Source organism: Platalea leucorodia (assembly GCF_965183815.1).
Source record: "Platalea leucorodia genome assembly, chromosome: 5".
In the NCBI taxonomy this organism is placed as follows: Eukaryota; Metazoa; Chordata; class Aves; order Pelecaniformes; family Threskiornithidae; genus Platalea; species Platalea leucorodia.
The window spans coordinates 53,177,845-53,201,571 of record NC_138827.1 but is presented as its reverse complement, the minus strand read 5'-3'; the positions used below and the strand labels follow the sequence as shown (position 1 = coordinate 53,201,571).

The following is a 23,727-nucleotide window of genomic DNA, read 5'->3' as shown; positions in this document are numbered from 1 at the left end:
GGCGCGCGCGGCCGGGGGCGGGGCTGGCGGCGCGGGGCAGGCCGGGAGCGGAGTCCCGGCGGCGGAGCGGGCCCGGGAGCCGCCCCCTCCCCCCGCACGGCGGGGGCTTAAAGCGGCGATGGCGGCGGCGGCGCCCCGCGGGGAAACGCCCGGCTCCCGCCCTCTGCCTGCCCGCGCCGCAGCGGGCGCCTCGGCGGGCGGTGGTCCCGCGGGAGGGGCGGCCCCCTCTGACAGGGTGCCGAGGCGGGGGGTGGGCGCCCTCGCAGCGCCGCTGCCGTCGCCCGTCGCAGGCGGGAACGGCCCCCCGATGGCGCCGGGCCCGGTCACCGCCTCTGCCCTCTCAGAACCCAACCGAAGCCGCCCGTTTCTTTCTTTTAAAGGCTTTTCATAGGAAAAAAAAAATCAAGTTTCTCAAGAAATGTGAGAAAACGGATTGCGCTTTGCCAGCTGGGCGGTTCTGAACCCGGCCGGCCTCAGGCTGTCCAAGGGCACGGGCCTGAGAAGGGATGTGGGTCTGAGGGGACCTGTGTTGCCACCTCGGCTTCTTTGAATTTTAATGAACTTGTAGCTATTTTCATATCTAAATCCAGATCTCTGCGCTGCTTAGGGGCATCGACTCTGCCAGAGATGGCCAAAGACCGGGTTGCGATTTTTACCTGTCACCGTAAGATCACCCTGTGACTTCTCGGGTTGAGGAATTAAGTAAAGATCAATTGCGTAAAATCCAGGAACCGTGTCAAGCCAAAACTGCTTTTATAGGAGAAAGTGCTTCCAGAAGCCTGATCAGGAAACAGGAAACTACTCGGTGAGAGAGAACCTGGTGCGGGAGTCAAGGAAAGGCTTTGTAAACTCGGTGTCGGTTGTATTCCGGGAAAGCCTGAATGCAGCCTGTGGCCGAAAGAGCAGAAAAAACATCATAGTCTGTTCTGTAAAAAAGATGCACTTTCTTGTTTTGAAGCAAACGCATGCATTGCATAGAAGTCAACCCTTTGCTTCGTACGTTAAGAGTGTCTGTGAGACTGTTCACAAGGTCCGCACAGCACGTACTCATAAGCGAGCCTGGAAATTATCCTGCTGCTGGTAGATGTTGTTATTACGTTTGGTGCTACACATTGGTGCAGTGATTCCTCTTTTTCCCTCCCCAACAGAGAATTAACCTGGCTGTGATGAGATAGCCTCTGTGCCGAGAGTCCCCCGGGCACCCCCAGCACCAGCAGAAGGGACGCGGGGGCGTTACAAAGTCATCGCTTCATCCCTGTTGTTCAGGCTGGAATTACGCATCTCCAGTGGAAAGTTTGATTTCCGCTGCTTCCCCCCCTTTTCCTCAGTTTCTGAAAACAAGTCGGCTGCTGTGAAAGTGGTGCTGAGCTGATGCCATCAAGGCAGAAGCTCTGGAAAGGGCGCGCTGATGGAGCTTCCCAGGTTCAGTAACAGCCTGGCTGATGCCTGCAGTTGAGGAGGAACAAGGAAGAAGAGAGCAGGAAGCCACATGGAGCAGATCGATGCGAGGGAGGGAAGGATTAGGACAGAGGTGAGAAGGGGGCAAGGACTCTGAGAAGGATCAGAGGGTATTGCCACAAATCTCACTCAGTGGAGCAATGGGATTGTCTCTCCACGTGTGGGGGGTTCCCATGGATAATGGAAAAAATTCAGCTTAATGCAAAATTCCTGCATTTAAAGATACTCAGTTTTAGTACCTAAAAACAATAATTCGCTTGTGTTTTTTAACTAATCATTTTCCAACATTTTACAGTATGTATGTAGGACCATCCCCAGCAGTTTATGTGAAACCCTTCTGTCATTTCCAGGTTGCTGATTCTAATAAAGAAATCCTGAGAAAGATATCTGCTGATATCTCCCATCAAAAGCCGCTTCTTACTCGTCACTGCCATTTCATCTTTGACATACGTATTTAAAGTACTAGGACAGATCAAGTGATGCAGTGATATTTCATTTGGTAAACCTGCACTCATCTAACTAAAACCAGAATTAAATCTCATATCCCTATAAACACATGACCTGTGCTTTCCTTTTAATGTCTTCCCTGCTGAAAAACTCTATCAAAGCATCACGGCATATTCCCCATAAACCCATTTCCTTTCCAACACAGAAAAAAGCATCCTTATGTAAAATAACCGTGTCTTAAAAGCACAGAACCCAGATAGCTTCTCTAACTTTGCAACGCTTACAGGGGTGAATAACAGTAAAAATACCTTAGTCAATAAATTCTTACGACTGGAAACTCCCATGAAGCAGAGTGAGTCATCCCGCATGGCAGGAGTGGCCTGAAAGGAAGGAAGGACTGTTTGATAGCTAGGATGGGCACAAGAACGAAACTTTCAGTTAACCATCTGTACAGTAAGAATGGTATTTGTGGATAAGGTTCGTGACTGTGCTGGGCTTAGACAGCACGGGCATAATGAAACAACAGTGAAAAAATTACATGGCTGCTGCTTCAAAAGCAGGTGCAAGTCTTCAAGGATTTACTGCCCCAAATTGCGCTAATCAGAATGATATCAAGTCTCAAGAAAATTTTGTTTCTATTTAATAAAGAGGTGGTCAGGGAAGAACTTCAATATATAAAGTCAACTGTAGAAATTGGCACGTTAATTACTTCAATTCTTTTTTGAAGTACACAGGTCAGGTTAAATGAATGAGAACAACTGGGGAGAGAGTAAGAACAAAGAGAAGAAATGCAAAAAAGGAAAAGCAACATAAAAACCTGAGAGGAAACAGCCTTTATAAAAGCAAATCTTACAGGAAATTCTGTCAGCTTTCGGAAGGCCAGGATTCCTGAGGTTGGCAGTCTCACTCTTCGAATTGGCCTCTTCTAGAAAAAAAAGAAAAAGAAAAGCAGTATTTTCTTTCCTTTTGATCAAAAAAAAAATTGCAACCTTGTGGTGTGCACCCACAAGCAATTTCAAATAACAAATTAAGGGCACAGTTAGTCTCTGTCCTACAGCAGCTCAAACCAAGCGCTAACACGCCTATTTGCTAAGACATTTGACCCATTTGGGGCTTACGAGGTTCAGAATGTTTTTGGTAAGCGTCACAGGGGAGCAAGCATTTTAATTTTTCAGTCTTCCCATACTGATTTAGCATCCGCATTTGTTCACGGACAAAATTTGAGTGCATATGCTAAGGAAAACTGCTCAGAAGTTTCAGACTGTGATAGTGGAGCTTGGTTGTTACGTGGGTCCCAATTATTAAAACAGGTTGATAAAAGTAACCCCCGTGGAGAAAAACAATCTATCTGCATTTGCTAATAAATGTAAATAGATGGCTTGAGGATCCCCGAATGAAAACTGCTGTACACTCAAATATTTCAGTACCAGTACATACATGTCAGTTTACACTAAAAAATGAAGGACAGAAAAGCCCTGTGCTCGCCGTCAGCCTTACAGGGTTACTAGCCACCAGAGGAGGCACTGAAGCAACCTGGTGGAATGTCACTTGTCACCATCTGGCTGGTTTGGGCAACGAAAGATGACATTTCCAGCAGTTTCCTGCCCTGCCCTCCGCCACGCAGGGGCTTCCCATGGGCCCCACGGCTTTTCTCAGTGGACGCAATCAAAACAACGGTAATCGCAGCAGACATCCACTCCCCAGCCACCAAAACACCAAAAACATTTATAATAGAGCAAGCAAGTCAGCAGGTTCACCAAAGAGTCAGTGGAAAAGAGTCAAAATTCAGAAAGGTTGGGTAATGAAATTCAGATGCTTTTAAAGGTGTATGCGAAAATAAACCACACTGCAGTCTCCAGGAGTGCACGGGGAACACAGAAATAAATCCGCTGTAACTGTTTCTTTTTATGAAGATAAAAGCCAAGCTTTAGGCTTACTTGTTTTTCTGTCTTAGTTGAAAACTTTATTTTACCAAGTTGGCTTAAATACTTTGACTCAGTCTCAGCTGGGATAATCTCTGCGATTCCACTGAAGTGTATAAATGACTGCAAATTTAATTGACTGATCCATCACATCTTTCTAGTGCCCAAAGTGAAGTGATCAAAGTGCCCGCGTGCTATGCAAGGTGGGATCTCAATTCTGTTCTTACCAGCTGGGCGCTGCTTCAGTCTCGGCGTCAGCGACAATGATGCAAAAGCTTGGTTTCTCCAGGCAATGGCCTACGGGCACGTCGAAAATGGGAGGGAAAAGCTGTAGCAGAGTTAAAGCACCTCACATTTTATTTCAATGGGGACAGCAGAAACTGCAGAGGGGGGAACGAGGGTAAGGATCGAACGATCTCTTCCCACTTGCAGTGCAACAGATGCAGCTTAGGACTAATGTTACAAATGCGTAAGGAATGCAATTCTGTATTAAAACTGAAGTATGGTTTAAAGCCACCCTGTTTAGAGAGGACCTTCTGCAATGAAGGATAGGTCTGCACAGAATGTGAATTAGTTTGGCAAATGTCTGAGGTTTCAGCGCAATCTTTGTCCACTATCACTACCAGTAAATGTACAGAATAAATCAGAGACCCGTACTTGCTGCTACATATTCATACCTATCATCATTTTATGGGAGCAGAAAGTTACTGTAATCTTATAAATAGAACTGAAAAAGAGAGCTACTAGCCATGAAAGCAGAAGATGTTTCATAAGGTGATTTATTTAAGTTTGACTTTCTTAGTCGCTCTTTTGCAGATTATCTTAAATAATCCTGTTCAGCAACTACTGTTAAGTGAATGAAAAAGTACTTCTGAACCTGTTCGTGAGAGGTAATCTACTTCTTACAAGTTTCTGCAAACCCAGGAGAAATGAAAGACGTAAGCTGATCATTTTATCTCTTTTCTGAAGTCGGTCTGGGATGTATCCTCATTTTCTCTCCTTAAGACTGTAATGTTCAGAAGAAATATGCTAAAACGAAAATAAAGCATGAAAGGACTGTGCAGCTTTTTATCTTCCTATTGTGGATTCAAACACAGCCCATCCTTTTAACCAAAACCCATTTTGGTTAATGGGTGTCTGGTGGTGTATATGAAATGAATTCATAATCTTCGATTCCTAGTAGATAAGATTTTTATCTTTTATCTTTACTCCCTCTTTTTATTCTGCGGTGTAGTCCTGTGCTGAATTTAAGCAACCACATCTTGCAGCCTACATTAGACGGTGGCAGTAACATCAGAAGGACCCGAGCCAGCCCTAACTATACTTCCTTCCCTTCTCCAAGACCTCCACTCGCCTCTCCGATACCACCATGAACAGCCGCCTTTGTAAAGCCCGCCGATGAGGGCATTGGGAAAGGGACATGCATGGGTGGGTGCATTCAGCCTTGAAACATCCAGTGGGCTTCTTGGAGATGAGGTGTTCCTCAGCACTCCTCTTCTTCCCTTCTAGCACTCCCATTCTCGATCAGTACACCAGCAGTGCACTGCACGCAAGAAAGTGTGCCAGAGGAATTGATTAAATTTATTTCTGTATGGTACTACATCTATAGTATAGAGACACTAAATTCACCAAAAATAGTCTCAGGCTTGGTACCACCTTCATCCTTGCGCTATAGGGTCCACTGATGATGCTCTGCCACCAAAAAATTGCGGCAATATTTAGGTTTCCGGCGCGCTGATGAAGTTCTCCCTGTAAAGAGCAGGACTTGTTTACCCAGATCCATTTGGATAATGTCAGAGTCCTGTTCTTCACCGACTTGTATAGCTATGCAAGTCCTTCACAGGGGTGAGCTGGGGCTGTTTACACTAACTGTAAAACATTCCCAGTGGAACTATCTTCCAAGCCTGATAAAATGCTATCCCAGAAAGTAGTGTGTGTGTTGGGGGTGGTCATGGGTATCTCACCATGAAGGGTGTTGGCCTGTGTGACCACAATGAAGTTGTTTAACAAATATCCTTCCTGAACTTCCAGCAGATTTCCCAAGATTGTTTTCAACAGAAGGTTGGATAACTTCTTTTGCCCAGTGCCAACAGGGCTGAAATTTTCTTCCCAGTTAATTCTTAACGATCGTTTATGGTCACAACCTGTTTTTTTATAGCACAGTCTGCCAATCAGTCTTGCCATGATCATGATTTTATTAGCAGTAAATCAGGTTGCTGTTTTATCATTTATAAAACCCTTCTTTTCCTCATACAAGATGGCCATTGAGAGCCATAAATAGTTTGTCTTGACTAGCAAGCTGCCGTTTGATTTGTTGTTACACCAGAAGAGTCACACCTAGATGCCCAGCTGGAGGACGGCAATACTAGCACGTAATTTGTGGATCTGGAGATTCACTGATCTCCCCCAGCTGCTTGTTCCTCCCCCTAAAGCTCCTCAGCCACTTTTCTCTGCTCCCACGTGCAACTGAGTTAAGGCAGAGCTGCTTCCCCATTGCATGACTCGGAGCATACAGTGAATGACGAGGAGTTACGAGCCTGACCTCCAGAGCTGCCTTTGGGATACGTACCCACGCCTGTTCTTGGCCGCCTGTCAGCGTGCCCCCTCTCTGGTCTTGGTACCCCCCAGCTCACTATGTTCTCCCCTGCATTGCCTGCGTGTCTGTTGACTGTCAGATGATGACCAGTTGAGAGGACAGAAGAGACATTCTCTGGACTCAAAGCCCCCCTGCCACCAATGACTAAATAGACAAAAGAAGCAATTCAGGGAAAATATGTTCAGCCCCTGTAGCAAAAAAAAGTACTTGGAATGAACAGAATCTTCTGAAAATATAGCTCTACAAAGTCCCTGCAAAGCTACAAAGCGCACATGAACTACAATTTTCAGAGGTTTGTAACTCAGCCATCTTTAGGTAGATGTTTGCAAGAATACTAAAAGCTTGTTTTTTGACATCAAGGCCATTCCCGTACCAAACATCAGTCCCTTGATCTACTGTTCAGAAAGAACAGAGTGTCACAGTGAAATACATACAGTGGCTTTGATATAAGTTGCACACTGTAGTAATCCCTAATGTTTTTGTTTGATCCAAATCACTCTCAGCTGAAAATGAACATAAAAACTCAACAAATGTATTGATAATGAGACACATACCACATGCAGTTTCAGTGGGAAAAAAAGAGTCAGTTTTGCAAAATTAGAAACAGTGGAAAAGTCAAGGCTGAAAATGCTACGTTTGTCAATGCTACCAGCTTTGTTTACAGTAAAACAAGGAACGCTGATTTTGTTTTAGCAGAAAAGAAGGCATGGTCTAGCAGTTTGACCTTCCTACCAGCATCACGACTGTAATGCCGACCTTTTTCCTGTTCCTTGGCAGAGCACTTAAACATTCCTCATTCCTTCCTGACTATAAAAATATGTAATACCTGTCCCTTAACACATTGCTATGCCTGCTAAGTGCTCTTGGGCAAATCAAATCAAACTTATCGGCCTCCATGGTCTGTCACATCTATTGAGACTGGACTTTTCCAGGATGTCTTTACCTCCGTTTGAGTAGTAGGTAGCCAGAAGATCGTCCATCTCAGTGGGATAACAGTACCTTTACTGACTTAATGTTACTTTACGTTTCTTCTTTTTCTCCTCTCTCATACAATTGCTAAGCCTTCTGTTGGTACTAAATAAATAAAGAGCAGGGAGCTATGGGTCTAGTCAGCTTCTGAAGAGCACCCACAACTCCTGCTGCAAAGAGCTGGGAGAAATGCCAGTGCTCTGGTATCCTACCCTTCCTTCCCTTTTCTTTGAGTCAACGAAAGACTCTCCAAAGACCCAGAAGTCTGGGTCCTGTGGGAAAGAGAATACAGTCTGCAGCGGCCAGAGGTTGTGGCCAGGGCTGTGTCTACCCTACCAAGTCCTTAGCTAGAGCAGAGGGCAAGTCACAGTTTCCTGGGAGCGTTAAGTCTCACGATCTTGCAATCATAAGAGGACCTGGGAAGAATATAAATGTGCAAGGCCATTCCCTGGTTGTTCTGTTGTCCATAGGTATCACAGGACTGGAAGATACCCTAATTTTGCAGGGACTAGGAATTAATCCCGATCCATAAGGCAGAGTGTTGGAACCTCATTCGTTGGGAGCAACTGAATTCCCATTTCCTTCTGTGTCCATAATTTTTTGAATAATAAGAGAATTTACCCTCCTAGTTTGAAGCATGCAAAATGCTATGTAAACACTCACACTGCTACTTATGGATTAGCAAAGCAAAGAGAAAAGTTAAGATTGTTAGGGAAGGAAATGACATTTTTAAACCCATCAGTGGATACCATAAACAATGGAAAAACATCTAAAATAGACTGTTTCCTGGTAAATGTCTCCTTTTTTTTTTCTTTTTGAAGTATCAGTAGCAAGCTGCCTAAGGGGGAGATTTGAAAACTTATTAAAATAAGAACTCAGTAGGCAAGAAAAAAACGCAGTTTTCAGAGCTGTAAGCTGCATTGTGCATGCTGGGAACTCAACATACTACCCACATTTTCATCCCTGATACTCAGTTCACGGAAATATCAGAAAGACAAAGTCAAGTGTTCAGAAAAATGCAGTGATTGCAAAGGGATGGGAAATTCTAAGACCTGTATCCTGTTCTTTTACTTGTCAGATCTTTAAAGAATAGGAAATCTGTAGCCTCTTCAACTGTTATTCAGTTCTTCCATTTTGGAGCTCAGGAAAATTATTACATCAGGGAATTTAATTACATTAAAAGCATTTATCCAAGTAGATCAACTGCAACATTTATCTGACAATTCATTTTTGATACATTAATTTACTTCCAGCTATAAGCATGTTGTTTTAAAATCATATGAAGAAGTTAAAATCAAGATTTAGTGTGTTGATTTATTAAACAATGAATTGTAATTGTTTGCAATGGGGTTAACTTACAATAAGCACTGGGAGAGGGTACAGAGGATAGCCTACACCTTTATAGGATGGTAACGTCAATCCCTCCGCTCCTGTTTTCTCGCAAAGATTCAGATGCCTGTCAGTGAAAGGCTGTTGTATTTTAATTAGCGTTGAACTGACATTAGAGATTTAGATAGCAGAACATGCTTCTTAAAAGTTATTTCTTATATGATTTTAAATCACAGAATGCTCTTAAAATAGCACCTCATTGTGACTGCCCAGTGTTTTTTTAGCTTAGAATGTAGTTTTTGTTGGTCCACTTTTTGGCTTGAGTCGTTCTCAAAACACATTTCACACCTCCCCATCAGCCACTGGCTTGTGGCAACTGAGTTTTTGCCACCCGAACTGTTGAACTTCAAAGGTTAAGAAAACAAAAAGTCTCCAGAACATAAACATCTTTCTATAGCAATACATACCTAGCATACCATTTTCATCAACACTTCAGTGCAGGTCCCAAAGCTCTAAAATAGTATCTGAAATTTTATACAGGTTTGTTCACTCCCGCATTTTCCTATACTTAAAACTAAGAAGTGTCCCTGAATATGTACGTTAGTAGGGAAGGCTGCCTTATTGAATGTTGCTGTTTTATCAGACACCACCGGATACCATTTTCATGAATTTTATACCCTTGTTTGAGGCCTCTACAAACCCACAGACATATTCAGCTTCTCTTTCATTTTGCCAAACCACCTGTGTTTCTTCTTACAATGAAGTTGGTTGCATAGTGGGTGAATTGGATTTAATGGGTTTTGCCAGATGCGTATCGCCCCGGGGTACTCCCTTCCAATTCATTTACGCAAATATAAACGTAATTCCCCACACAGTACCCGAAAGCGTGGTAAGCTTCCAGATAATCACTAGGAGTTCTTTTCAGCTCACCCTAATTTGGGAAAATATTTAAAGTTGTTTTCTTTATATTTTGCCCCACCTTGTGTTTATGTCTTCCAGCCATTCCTTGCCCTGCCTGGATCTGAGGCTTTAAGTCACAAAGGAGCCAAGCTGCAGGAGACTTTCCTGGTTTGTTAACCTGTAGAAGAAATCAAGCTTGAAAGCTTTTACTCGTATTCACCTCATTTCCAGCTCAACTGTGGGCAAGTACGGGTGCTCACAGTTTTAACAAATTCCATCTCTCAGGACAAGAGGCAATAACAACTATTCCCTCGTTGGAAGCCGCATGGCCAGGTCTCAGTTTAGCAACATCTGGCTTTCCAAACAGAGAAAAAAGACTGAACAATGCTGCACAGATGACACATAACTTCATTAGTCCCCTGAAGTGTACAACGGACAGTTAGCATTTTTCTCATACTGAACCCAAGTACTCACAGTCAAGCTTCCTTCCAGGTCACAGTTGGGACAGCAGATGTTCTCCCAATGTGTTATTCTCCTTGCATCCTGCGGTCAGGATTGCCAATTTATTCGGGTTCCAGGGTATAAACAGGAGTTAGCTCAATGAAGCAATTGTTCATCCCGCTACGAATTATGTGAGATAATTTTGCGGGCTTCTCTTTAATTCCTGCTTCAGGGGAGCTAAAATGTGAAGGGGTGAGGACTAGACCTGGTGGCACAAAGCAAGAGGTAGCTTGCAGTTGCTCTCAGTAAGGATGCCTCCTGCTGTCCTGCACGGCTGGAAGGGCACTGGAAAAAAACACTTCATACTCATTGTTAGGTCATTAACATGCCATTAATTTTTTTTTGCTATATATTTGGGGCATTTAGGGACTCATCAATGCTAGTTCTCTATAAACTGATTTGTGTGATCAACAACAACAGACAAATTCAATGTTCTTTGGTAGATAAGACACGTACAGGTTTATCCTGAGACATTACAAAACAAAAATTTTAATAGGGTTGTAATAGAAAGAAAAAACTTGGTGAAATGTACTGATAACAGCTGATGTTATTCAGCTGAATATTTTAAGTAATGAAAACTCAGTATGTGTTGTAGAATATAGCAACTTGGAAAAGGAAAGAAGAGATGAGCTGACAGATGGGCTGCGTCGAAGACAGTGCCGTGCTTACTACCCTTGTGCTGCCTGAGCAGAAAGATTTCCACTCTTCCCAACAAGGGCAGATAGCCAGTTGTCTATTTGGTTGCTGTCCCAGCCTGAACCGTAATGCTTTTTCAAACCATGGTGCTGTATAGTGCCATCAAGACTCTTCCAAGCATGTTGTGATTTCTGTAGCTGTATACCATAACTTCCTGCATTTTTCGCATTTCCCGGAGCTTGTGCAGTTGGAATTCTCCAGTAAATGGCTAGTTTGAAGAAAGATTACCCGGCATGGCACGGAACAAGCGCCCTTGTTAAATATGTGCAGTCCCAAAGCTGTCAAGAGGCAGAACCCACCTTGGTACCAGTCTTAAAACAGTGAGGTACTACCTGCTTAATATGACAGCAGAGCAGCAGAAGATAGTCTATAGGCAGAGGTTGCCAGCGATACAACGGACAAATACCTTTGGGAAAAACTGAAGATGAAAGAAAACAACTGGCTTGGGATCTTCAAGACTAAATCAGAGTGTTTCATCGTCAATTCGGAAGATTTAATTACACCTTCTGTTGGAAAACTTGTTGGGATAACTTCTCTGGCTATCTATCTCGTGTATCCATGATGCTACCCATGATGATATATATCCTGACGATCCATGAAAACTCATGTTAAAATCAGTAGGCTAATGACCTATATAGTCTATTTAATATAACAGAATTTCACCAAGGGTCTCTCTCAGTGAAGGAAGTTATCTTTCCATGGGATAAAATGAGCATTACTAAGCACAGTGTGTTGTGATTAAAGATTTTTTTTTTTTCTTAGAAAGACAACTAATGTTCTCTTTTAAGACTTCTGTTATGTAAACACTTTCAGCTCAAGATTAAGTTCCCAGCCTTCTCTTGGATAAGCTAACTACACTGAAGTCTTTTTGTTAGACCTATTTTTGGCCCTGGGTACTTTGTGATCACTTTGAACTGTCTCCAAATTTTTAACACTGTAAAAATGTTGGATGTGAACTGGGTACATTTTAGAAGTAATCTTTCCATTAGCATATGCAGAAATAATATAAATGTTTTTATACACACATGTCTTTGCAGCCACCATGTGTTCACATCTTTTTGTTCACTTACTTATTTACAGGTTTTTTTAAGTACTCATCAGAGATAGCTTTCTACATAGTCAGCTGTGCAGATCTGGTTTTACTAAACTTGCTTTCTGGACAAAGATCATTTACTTGGAACAAGACAAACCAGACCTGAGTCCACATTTATGTTTACAGTAACTCCCCCCACAATGGTCTCTTTTGGAGAGTCTCCACTCAGAGTTTGAAGGTCACCTTTACTGAAGCTGAACCTGGAAAGTTTCAGTCTGAAAAGGAAGGCTCCATTTCTTTTCAAAGGCTCCGTTCCAGCAACAAAGTAGCTGGAAGCAACTCAAAATAAGTTATATAGTGTGGGAAAGCTAAGTAAGCTACTTGCATTGTTTAGACAACTTTGAATATATGAGCCACAGGCAATGAGGAAAGGAACCATCCTCTAAAATGTAAATTCAGAAACCAGCATTTGGGACAGCTCAAATACACTTTTGTTGCTTGCTTGTAGATGTTGGTCACTATAGCCGTCTGATGTAGCCATTGTGTATATTGCACATAGACTCAAAAATACTCTGCCTGGAAAGAATTACAGGAAGATCAGATGCTGTTCTCACAATACCGATTTTTAGTTTAATATTATAGACCATTTATTTAAGTAGTTTTGTGAGTTGAATGACAAGATCATACAGCTACGCCTGTCTCTCTAGTTCTTTGGGCGTATGACGATGCTAATGTAAGGAGGTACTGACATATGTAGCCTTTTGCCTAAATCAGGTTACTTGCAAACCACCTCAGAGTTCATCATGTCAGCCTAAAGCCTCTATATCTTCTGCTGAGGGATTTTCCTCTCATTTTGAAAACATACAAGAGAAGTGGTAATGTTCTGGAGCTTTGTGTAACATTGCTGGAAGCGTGGCCTGGAGAGGGACAGGGTGATGCTGGATTTGAATTGCCCAGGCTTTGGAAGTTGTGAAGCTTTTCGCACTATTTTGGCATTCCCAGATGATACAACATTAACTGAGGAGCTGTATCTGTAGCAGAAATATTTTAAAGCTTACTTTGTTTTGGTAGTGGTATAAGAGGAATCATGCAGAAAACTTGAATCTCAAATGCAGTAAGACTGAAAATGTATCTTGAGTAAATCCATGTCACATTGCTAGGAAGCTTGTCTGGTTGAGCTATTCATGTTGAATAGTCTACCTCGCGTAGAAAAGTTTATCAGCTTCTAGCTGCCCCATCCTTGGCTCTACAGAAATCTCTGGTACTTGCTCTCCTCGCTCAAGCGGTGTCTCCTCCCTCCACCTTGTTCTTGTTACTTCCAGAGGCACTGTTCCTTGTTGCTGTACTGTTCTCAGTGCACAGCATTTTTAAGGCTATAGCAATTTATCTCCAGAGCTGACAGGACATTTTAAAACATCTTTGTTGTCAAAAATGTCAGGTAGGGAAAACTGGTATGGAACCTGATGACTCTCATGATTGAGAACCGCTCGGGGGGATAAGGTTGTTGCAAAATTGTCTTTGCTTCCAGTGATAAAGTGACTCTTCTAAAGCCATCGGTTTGAATCCCAGAGATTTTTCTTTGGAAGAAAATGAAAACTAAATTGTTTAACAACTTTGTCAAGTAAGTGCCATCTGGAAGACTAAAAGACAAAACTCTCTTTCCGAGTTTTGAAAAATTTAGTCTCGGACTTTGTCCTAAGTCAGGGAAGAAAAAGAAGTCCTAATCTCAAACTCTCAGAGTTTGCAGACATGAAAACACTTTCACATTTAGCCACTGATTTGTTTTGCTTCATTTTTGGTGCCTCGCCCTTAGAATAAAGATTATCAAATGGCAGTCTGTAATTGGTAAGAAGACTTTTCTCCTAATGGTTTGACTTTGGTTTTCTCACTTCACATTATATTCTTCTTTGTATTATAGCCTACTTCAAAAATTGCGAAGACCCTTAACAGCAGAGTAGGTGAGGGCCATACGAGCGTGCAGTTAGAGGAACCTAGTGAATGTGTGATTCCCTGCAGAGGACAGCAACATTTATTTGCACAGTGGGTTTCGTATCTGTTGAAGTCTTTCTTGTTAATAGCATTAAAAGTATCATATGTGTAAATCATCTTCAGGATGTTAAAAGATTATCACGTTATTGCCAAGAGTGAGCCAGCAGGATCTGCTTCCAAACAAATGCAATACCTGCTTGCTTTTCATCCAACACAAAATTTCCTCTTTCAGCATTATTAATACGTTTAACGTTGGTGAGATGGTTGCTGCTGTTTCGGGGGCTGTTTACTATGAGTTTGGGAACAAACTGATACTAAAGCTAGAGTTTAGCTCTGATTCTCCCACTGTCTGATGATGATGGTGACCCTTTTTTTAGCAGTCATTAGCATATGCAGAGGAACATCTTTTTGCATGGTTTGTTCTAATTTACATAAAGCCAAGATCAATGTGTGTTGCTCCTTCAACTTCTGCCTAATATCCACCTCCTCCTATAGGCACCAGATGCTTTGCAAACCATTACCACTGTAAACACGAGAACACAGGTGCTCCTATGAAAAACAAGAGAAGCCTTTTCAAAGCAAATTTCTGTGATAACTGCTGCATCAGAGATGCTCCCAAGGCCGATGGCCTCGCCAGTGCCTCTCCTGGGCTGAAAAAGTGGGAAGTTCCTCAGCGAGCTCTTTGACAGGCATTTTTTTGCTCCCCTGTGGGAAGGTTTGGTGCAGGATGAAGATGCTGACCCACTGGTGTTTATTTTCAGTCTGTTCTTTTTGGTCAGTGTGGCTTAACCCATCTATTATTTCATTGCCCTTGCTCATTTTCTTTTTTACCAGCGTAACAGAGCCGCCTGGCTTCTGTTGGGCTAGTACAAATGCATCTCTCCTACCGGAGTGCACCAGAAGAACTGGCCTCTACAGACAAAGGTGTGGTATTTTTTTAACCCCTCTTCTCTTCTTTTGTGGCAGACTGCTGCCTTGCCCAAACGATGAGCGAAGCCAAACTGCATTCCAGAAGCATTGCTGAGTCTCTGGCTAGTGCTGCGAGCAGCCTGCCAGCTCCACTGGCCAAACCAAGTGTCTGCGTTAGCCCTAAGGGAGGAGGATGAACCATTTTATGGCAGCTGTAAAAGGTCACACAGTAAACACCAGTGCTACTGCTCATCTGTTGTCCCAACTGATCCAAGTAGTTTGGATGTGTGTGTGGTATGCAAGTTGTTCAAAGCTCTCTCCTGGCTCTTCGAGATTCAGATTACAAACTAGAGAATTAGCAAAGCTTAGTTGATTAATTTGGGTTGGTTCTATCTAGTTTGAGACTGGTTGTTCAAATGAGATGAGTCTCAAGACCTGTAACACTTGAAAACCTTTGTCTTAAAATATACATTCTGCTTTTCCTGCATAAACCTGCGCAAGGTCCAGGACTTTTTGGCTTTGTTTGTTTGTTTGTTTATAAGCATGGGGGCATTCCCTGAGATTATAAATATCTAAGAGTCTAACATTGTTCCACAGTCTAGCATGTACTAGAAATCTTCTAATTTGGCTTCTCCTAAGAACAGAACCAAGCTGTTTCCATTGTTGTGAATAGTTTTCATATTATGAGTTTAGTAGCCCTTTCCTTCTGCTTCCAGAGGTGTTTTTGCAATGTGTTTACATGTTCTCATTTCCTTCAGCCTTATCCCTCTGCAGGGATGCATTCACGAGATTGCTTGAAACATCCAATAATGCTACTAATCTCAAATTTTTTTTTTTTTTGCTTATTTTTTATGTTACCGATTATATTCTGCAGAAGAACAGAAAAGTTTCATTGTCCTGGAATGCTTCCTAGTCTTCCCCTTCCCCCCAGTAAATGATAGCTATACCAGAATTTTTTCTCATCTAATTATATTATTTGCAGTCTTCCTATATTAGGAAAATTATCTGCAAACTTCTGTGAGATTAAAAAAAGAAAAAAAGACAACTTTTCCCTGCTCTCTATCCACTTACATACTGTAACATGAAGATATCCTTTACATTCTTCAGTGCCATCATTTGGAGGGACGGGGATGATGATGAAAGTTGTGAGAAACAGTCAGCTCTGTTGAGGAACTATTCATGCTGCAGTGGGTCACCATTTTAAAAACATCTGGAGAAGTATAAAATCTTGCATTTGGAACCGATTCATTACCAAAGTAGTGTTAAAGAAGAACCGACAGCTGGAGAAGCTGATAAATACTGGAAAATGTACTGTGCTGAGTGAACTGCTGAAGAAATGGGACACCTATGTCTCCGGTAACAGTTCTGGGTCATTGGCTACTTGAAAATTTAGGGGAAAAAAGAAAAAAGAAAATAAATAAGTACTTTGAAATTGCAGCCTTCATTGCGTGCATATCCACAGGCTAACAGGCAGACGCCTTGCACATTGCACACAGAACATAAAGAATGCACAATTAATGTGAAACTGGATTAAATCTTCTGTCTGGAATTACATGGGAAATCGGGAAGTATCAGGGAGAAAAATCGCTTTTCTCATGTAAACGAGCATATAAATTGAGTGATTAGGTACCAGAAGTACTCATGACCAGAAATATTTTATGTTTTAAGAGGGGTAGTGGGTTCAGAAGTATATTGGGCAAAATGTTCTATTTGTTATCTGGCACAGTATAATAAAGATTTTTTTGCTTTTTACCATAATGTATCCTTGTATTCCATAATGTACTGTGTTTTAATCCTAACTTTTATATCCATGGTCTTTGGTTGTACTGAGACTTTCGAGCTCTGATCAGCAGCTGGTATTTATGGATTCTTTCTTCCACCCTGGTTCCTTAAATTCATCTTCAGTTGGATTAGGAGAACTCTTAACGTCAAAGTCTACCCTCCACCCACTACAGATGCTCATATCATACCAGCAAAGCTCGCACTGCCAGATTTCTGAGTCACTCGAAGATTTTTAAAAAGTTAAAGTTTATAATGGTGCCTTGGAAAATATGACAACACTGGGAGTTTCTCACAGAAGTTTTCTGCTCTGAGAGCATCCGGCAGGCCGTGCTTATACAGTTCCCACCGTGCAGAATTCGGATCATCCTAAATCCTCAAATTCTTTCTTGCCACCAAATCCCAGAATTGATCAGTCCCGCAGAGCAAAGGGGTGAAAAGTGGAGGACAAGTAGAAAACAGATGCAGAAAACATCTTCAGGAATGTCACTTACCAGTGCATGGAACGAAGCAGAGTTCCTATGTAAGAAAGCATAGAATTAAAACTACAACAAATCCACCATGAAATGGTGACCTAGGTTATATGATACTTAAACTCCATCAAAGCAGCTTTGGACATATCTATTCGTTTGTCCAACAAACCTTATAAAGGCAGCTGCGCTGGAAGAGCCGTGTTTAGACTTCAGCACTTGTTTTCAAACATGAGTCAAAGCCCGGAGCCCTGACATTCCGCAAAGCTAAAGTTTATTTTGAGGGTTTGGATGTGGCAAGCAGGTGGTCTGAGCAGCTAAGCACAAAAGGAATAACCAACTGAAATGGTAATTATTGCACTGGAATCATCCATAGTGCAGCGTGAAAATGGGGCATCAATTGAAGGAGGAATTATCTTTTAAGATGCTTTACAATAAGTAACATCATCCAAAAAACCCCAACACTTGAGGTATCTTTTCTTCTTCCTTGGAGCCTTCCTAAACTCATAGGTACCACCTACTACGTATCTTTTCAGGACGGGACCTTCAACTTTTTGTTCCCCATCTGTAGGTGAGAATTTTGGGCCATCACTACAGTGACAGTGGCAGATGGCACAGAGTTACATGACCAAACATATTATTCTTTCCGCTCACCACAGTTGAGAATTTTCTTTTTCTTGCAATTTCTTTCCTTGAAAAGAGCGCTGATGCAGTTGAGACAACGCTTACGCCCCTTTCCCCCCAGAAAAGAGTTGGCTACATTGAGCAACTAATTCCTTTAGTAGAAGTTAAGAGGAACAGTGGGGAATTACACACCCAGACATTGACTATAGGTCAGGAGCTTAGATGTGCACAAAACCAGCAGCTAGGAAAAAAAGGCAATTCATCATGTGTTTTCCAGTGTAGTCTTTCTGAATGCCTCTTTGCAGACGGCAGCGTGGGAGGAAAACTTGGAATTCCAAAATACAGTCCTGGTATCTAAAAAGCTCCTGCAAAAGGAAGTGACTGCAGGAAACAGAGCAGGGCAGAAGATTTTTAAATTGCTCTTAAATTTGAAACTTTCGCTTTGCCTTTTTATTTTTAGTTTGCTCAAATGTAGGAAGCGGTGCTCACTCTTTCCTGTACGGGTGAAAGACTTTTTCTATTGGACACTCCATTTCAGCAAAATGATAATTTCAACGCAGCTTTAGAAAGCTGGTACAGTGGAGACCATGTAGTCGTTTTCCCAGGAGAATACAAGGCTGTAAACTTATCCCTGTTAACTAAAGACATTATTATTGGACCTTAGTATTATATTCTCTTACAATTTACCTCTGTCTTTATGAACCATAGCTCAAAAGCAGTCCTGATTAACCATAGGGAAAAGTACGTTTACCAGAGCTTTTAACGGGATTAAAAACTTCCAGTGTGAAAATAAACAGCAGAATATAATTTGTTAGCTACTACCTAGGGAAAAAATACTGTGCAACTGGAATACAGTATAGCAGGAATTCAGTGAAAAATCAGTTTCATAAAACATATGTATATATAAAATATACATATTTTAAGACAGCATCAAGTTAAGCAGCACCTCTAAAGTAGGCAGGTCCTCTTCCTTGATGGCTCTTGAAAAGTGTGATTTGTTTTTTGGTTTTTTTTATAAGAATACCAACATCAGCACTGCATTTAACTCTCCCGTAAGGTGACAGGTTTAATAAGAAATTAGCATCAGCAAACTTTCCAGCTGTGCTTCAGCAAATCACACCTTGCAGATTTAAAGCCTGGAAGCACCATTTATCTAAATGCCTGTGCTCACTTGCACACGTTTCCTTGTTCAGGTTGATGCCTACACCGTCATATGGTCTCACATCTTGCAAAATACAGCATAGAGTTCCAAGTTTATCTTTCACTCCATCAATTTTTTATGCTTTTTAGTATCCTGAAAACAATGCAAAAGTGCTCCTTCAGCTGCCCCTCCATTCTAGCGTGCTGTTTTAATGCGCATTACCTCCAGGGGAGAACAGTCACTGAAAGACATCCTGCTAAAGCTGGCCCTTCTGTGACACCAAGGCTTATGCTAACCAGTAAGGCAAAGCTCCCAGCAGAAATACAGAGAAACTGAAGCTATTTCTTGCACCTCAGCCTTTTAGCCCCTTTTTCCTGCCCAGACATGGGCACGCTTAAAATGCGTGCGCTTCACCAACACTAAGGCAGCATCTCTTGCTTCTTTAAATGACCTCCTCATCCTTCTAGACCCAATCTGCTTTTAAAAACCAGTGCCTCATGCAAGCTACGAGTGAGGACTTTTCATTTATCTTATTTTAAGGATGCCTTAATGCAGCTCTCTGTTACCAAACAGGTTTCAGAGCTCTTGACAGTGTTGGGAGAAAAGCACCAGGAGGCTAGGGAGCGGGCAACGAGGGAATGAGGCGATAGAAAATGTCAGTGAACCTCAGAGCTGGTGCGTGCCAGTGAAGCGTGCCCTTCTGCTGCAGACAGCAAAGCCATGCCCTTCAACAGACGACGTCCGAACAAACCAAAGTGCTTGTAGGCAGCCATTTTCAGGTCCTTCTCCTGTCAAAGCTCTGGGTGAGCTTCTGAATAGAAGCGTTCATCTCTTCATCTTTTTTTGCTGTTTTTAAACTCCTTTTGTGTCTCTTTTTCAGAGACAGGTAAGGCATTGCTATTTTGCACGCTAAGCCACCCACCTCGATGAATTCGTATTTGTGACATTAGCTTTCCTCTGGCTGGCATTCCGATTTTTGGTTTGGAGGCAGGAAAAGAGATCAATTAGGTAACTGCAATGCTAATTTGGTCAGTTTTCTTAGGAACAAATTCAGTATAGGCACACTTTTAATACATGCTCTACAGATCAAGCACAAATGTTTCTAAGTAACTCCACAGAAAGAATCTTCCTATAAAGAAACTGCTTAAGAGCAAAGATTTCCTTTCAAGAGAAGGACTCATCCTCCTTGGAGAGGGTGGTCTTGAGATCAGTGGGATACCATTAATGCTGATCCACAACTGAGCACTTAGTTTTCCTTTAAACTTTCTCCAAGTCAAGATCATAGCATAGCTCTGTGGAATTTTTGTCCTTTGGCGGAAATCTCCCTACGGCTAGAGACGTTTTTCAAATCTTACCCTGGAGTACGTTATAGAACCATAGAATTGTTAAGGTTGGAAAAGACCCTTAAGATCATCAAGTCCAACCGTTAACCTATCACTGCCAAGTCCACCACTAAACCATGTCCTCGAGTATGACGTCTACCCTTCTTTTAAATACCTCCAGGGATGGAGACTCAACCACTTCCCTGGGCAGCCTGTTCCAGTGCCTGACTACCCTTTCGGTGAAGAAGTTTTTCCTAATATCCAACCTAAACCTGCCCTGGCGCAACTTGAGGCCATTTCCTCTAGTCCTGTTGCTTGCTACCTGGGAGAAGAGACTGACCCCCACCTCGCTACAACCTCCGTTCAGGGAGTTGTAGAGAGCAATAAGGTCTCCCCTCAGCCTCCTCTTCTCCAGGCTAAACAACCCCAGCTCCCTCAGCCGCTCCTCATAAGACTTGTGCTCTAGACCCTTCACCAACTTCGTTGCCCTCCTCTGGACACGCTCCAGCACCTCGATGTCCTTCTTGTAGTGAGGGGCCCAAAACTGAACACAGCACTCGAGGTGCAGCCTCACCAGCGCCGAGTACAGGGGCACTATCACTTCCCTGGTCCTGCTGGCCACACTATTCTTGATACAAGCCAGGATGCCATTGGCCTTCTTGGCCACCTGAGCACGCTGCTGGCTCACGTTCAGGTGGCTGTCAACCAACACCCCCAGGTCCTTTTCCGCCAGGCAGCTCTCCAGCCACTCCTCCCCAAGCCTATGTCACGTGCTGCCCGAGTACTGCTGGGTAGATGAGATGAATCTTCTAGATATTTACTCTGACAGAGCAACAAAAGGCGGACTCTCAGCCTTCCTCTGACTGACTCTAAATATCACCTCAAAGACAAAAGCGAACGTGCTGTGCAGAGATACACAATCCACGCCTTTGTGGTTTGTGTTCTGCTCACCAGGCTTTTGAAACTGAGCAGCCAGTTTGCATGAACGGCGTTTCTGTTTTGTTTAATGCAGCATGGTGCATGCAATCAGGCAGGCAAGCAGGAGGTCCAGAAATTAAGATAAGAAGTGTGTTTAATGGCAACTTTGTAACTTGTTGGTAGCATTAATATTTATGTGAGAAGTTTTAAAACGAGCAAGCTAAAAATTCAAGTAACCAACGGACAAGTGTTATCCTTCACATTATGATTTTGACACTATTGTCAATATTACTCTTCTCCTTTTTCACTTGGAACTGGAAAACCAGAAGAACCCGTGATTGTTTCCAAACCCCCTTATGAGATTTGTGGTATCAAAAGCCCAAGATACAAACCTAACGCACCTGAGGTCGGTACAGCAGAGAGTAGTCAACGGTGTCGTGGCTGCTGAATCTGGGCAGGTGACTATAGCAAATTGTGTACGAAGGTGTGAAGGAACTGGCATCTGCGCTCACTGGGGCTTCTCTGACCATCACGGATAGCGAGATTACTGGAGCTCAAGTGGTTCGTTCTTCTTGAATTTCAGATAATTAAATTTGTTGGACAAGAGACGGGAGTGCTCTGACAAGCTGGCTTTTTTAAACAAAGCACAGATCAATTTACTGACACAGTAAACTCATGACAAGCTCAGCTTTTACTGTGAAAACGTACATGTCGTTTCAGGTTAATTTTCAGTTTTCTGTACCCAGGCTGTTTAATCTCCTCATTAGCATGTCAATCCTTGTTTAGACTGTGCTATTCATTTCTGGCACGGGAAGTGTAGGCAAGGATTATTGCTTTCCCACTTAACTTGCCCTGATGGATTAGATACTAAAAAACAGACTGAATATTGTTAAGCAGTATTTTCATGCTTGACACTCCTTAGTATGTAAAACACTAGCACATAGATAAAACCAACTAAGCTGTGATTTGTAGATGCTAAATAGTCCATGGCACCTTCCCCCTTCACAACGTGCGACCTGAGCAGTCCCCAGGACTGGGTATCCTTGCAAGCTCCATCCCAGCAGCAACTCCCGACGCAGGCGTGTGACCGACGCAATTTCGTACATCATTACACCAGGCTGTATTCTTAAGTGCCAATTAATTTTTTTAACAATTCTTACAAGCAACATGAAATTAGGTGTAACCTTTTTGTTAATGAACGGGGCACTGGTGTTGGGCAGTACCCAAGAAGCACAGCCATCTTAGAGAGCGACAAAATTCATCACCGCAATAGTACCAGAACCAGTGAGACCTCACATCATAGCCAGGGAGGCATTAATGTTAAGCTAACATTTTTTGTTCTTTTTCCAGTAATAGTAAATAAGAGCTTTATGGTTACAAATTAGAATAATTTTTGTAAATAGGCCTGAGAAACATCAACTTCACTCTTAAAAGGGAATTTCTTTAGCTAGGACTTAACATCAAAGTACCACCAGTAAAACCATTTTTAGCTAGTATCATAGAATATTGTACATATACTTGATAATCCCTGGTATCCTATTCCACCTCCTAAAACTTAGGAAATTAGAAGCAGGGAAAAGCTAATGGTAATTACGTAGTTGAAAGCAGACTGTGGCGAAGGGCCCCGCTACACCTGAAGACCTGATCAGAACAAAACCTTAACTGAAATAGCAGGACTCGGTCATGGAAGCGCCAGCAAAGCTGCTCTCCAGGGGGAGGCCAGCTCACTAGAATTCACCTGAATTTTCCCCAGTATCGCCAGTTCTGTTTCTGCACACGTACAGACTGCGGTAGTGCTGAACAGCTGAACAGCCTATAGCTGTAGGGCCCTTAAGCTCTGGCCTGTGCTCACCTTGCACCCATCCCTCCTGCCTCCTGTTGAAATGCTGACTTCTTTTGAAGACCAGGAACAGCTAGAGAGGAAACTAGACAGCTTTAACAGATATTAGATAATATGCAAGATCTGTAGGCTTGATACGAAAATTAGTAAGTATAGTTCTTTTTAAAACCACTGGACATCTGCTTCACGTTTCCAGTTTTGTGTTAGTAACACAACGGGGATGACACAATGTTTGAGGGGCAAACCAAGGAAAGCAAGTTTCGTCTGGATGCAATAAATACAGATGTGGAAAGGGAAGGTGGCTAACACTACAGCACACCTTTCAATGTCCAGTCCTTCTGATTCCCTAACAGGTTGTTCCTGGAGAAGAAAAATAATCACATTTTCAGTAATGGTGGCACAGAGTAACCATTCTTCAGTCTACAGAAAAGTCTATATCAGCAGAAAAGATTGTGGAGTTTAACTGCATCAGATGATGCAGAGGAAGATACACACTCCAAATTAATCCCAGATTTAAGTTTGGAGATGAACAGTGATACACGTGATGATATCAAAGATAGCTCTGTAATTCATAGCTGGATATCTAAGCTTCATGTGGCATTTGGCTTTTAGCAGTTTTGATTAAAGGAACAGTGCTTCACCCTCACCTAGTTTTTAAGAACTCTTCATTAGAAATACAAAAAACGTTGGTCTTGCTTTAAACTTCACTCAAACACCAACATCTCCCACAGCCCTGTAAGCGCAACTAATTATTGGTTCTGAATAAGCTTTCCAGTTGGATTAGTGGGGAGGTGGGGAGGTTAATCTCGCTAGGATTGGTAACATAACAGGTTTCATACTGAGCTGTGCCCACAGACGTCTCCCTGTGCTGCTGGGGCCCTGCA

At 42.5% G+C, this 23,727-nt stretch overlaps 1 protein-coding gene across 1 annotated transcript; it reads left to right on the top strand.

The window, feature by feature from the left end:
* Positions 1 to 118: 118 nt before the first annotated feature.
* SHCBP1L (SHC binding and spindle associated 1 like) lies at positions 119 to 23,455 on the top strand (the record flags this gene model as incomplete). The annotated part of the gene is given in 15 exon segments (XM_082311425.1): positions 119 to 235; positions 11,192 to 11,326; positions 12,626 to 12,726; positions 14,073 to 14,095; positions 15,938 to 15,948; positions 15,954 to 16,057; positions 18,083 to 18,119; positions 18,161 to 18,285; positions 18,913 to 19,061; positions 19,644 to 19,649; positions 21,306 to 21,363; positions 21,365 to 21,508; positions 21,510 to 21,564; positions 23,263 to 23,304; positions 23,306 to 23,455. Coding segments are annotated over 15 exon segments (1,257 nt in total).
* Between the last annotated feature and the right edge of the window lie 272 nt (positions 23,456 to 23,727).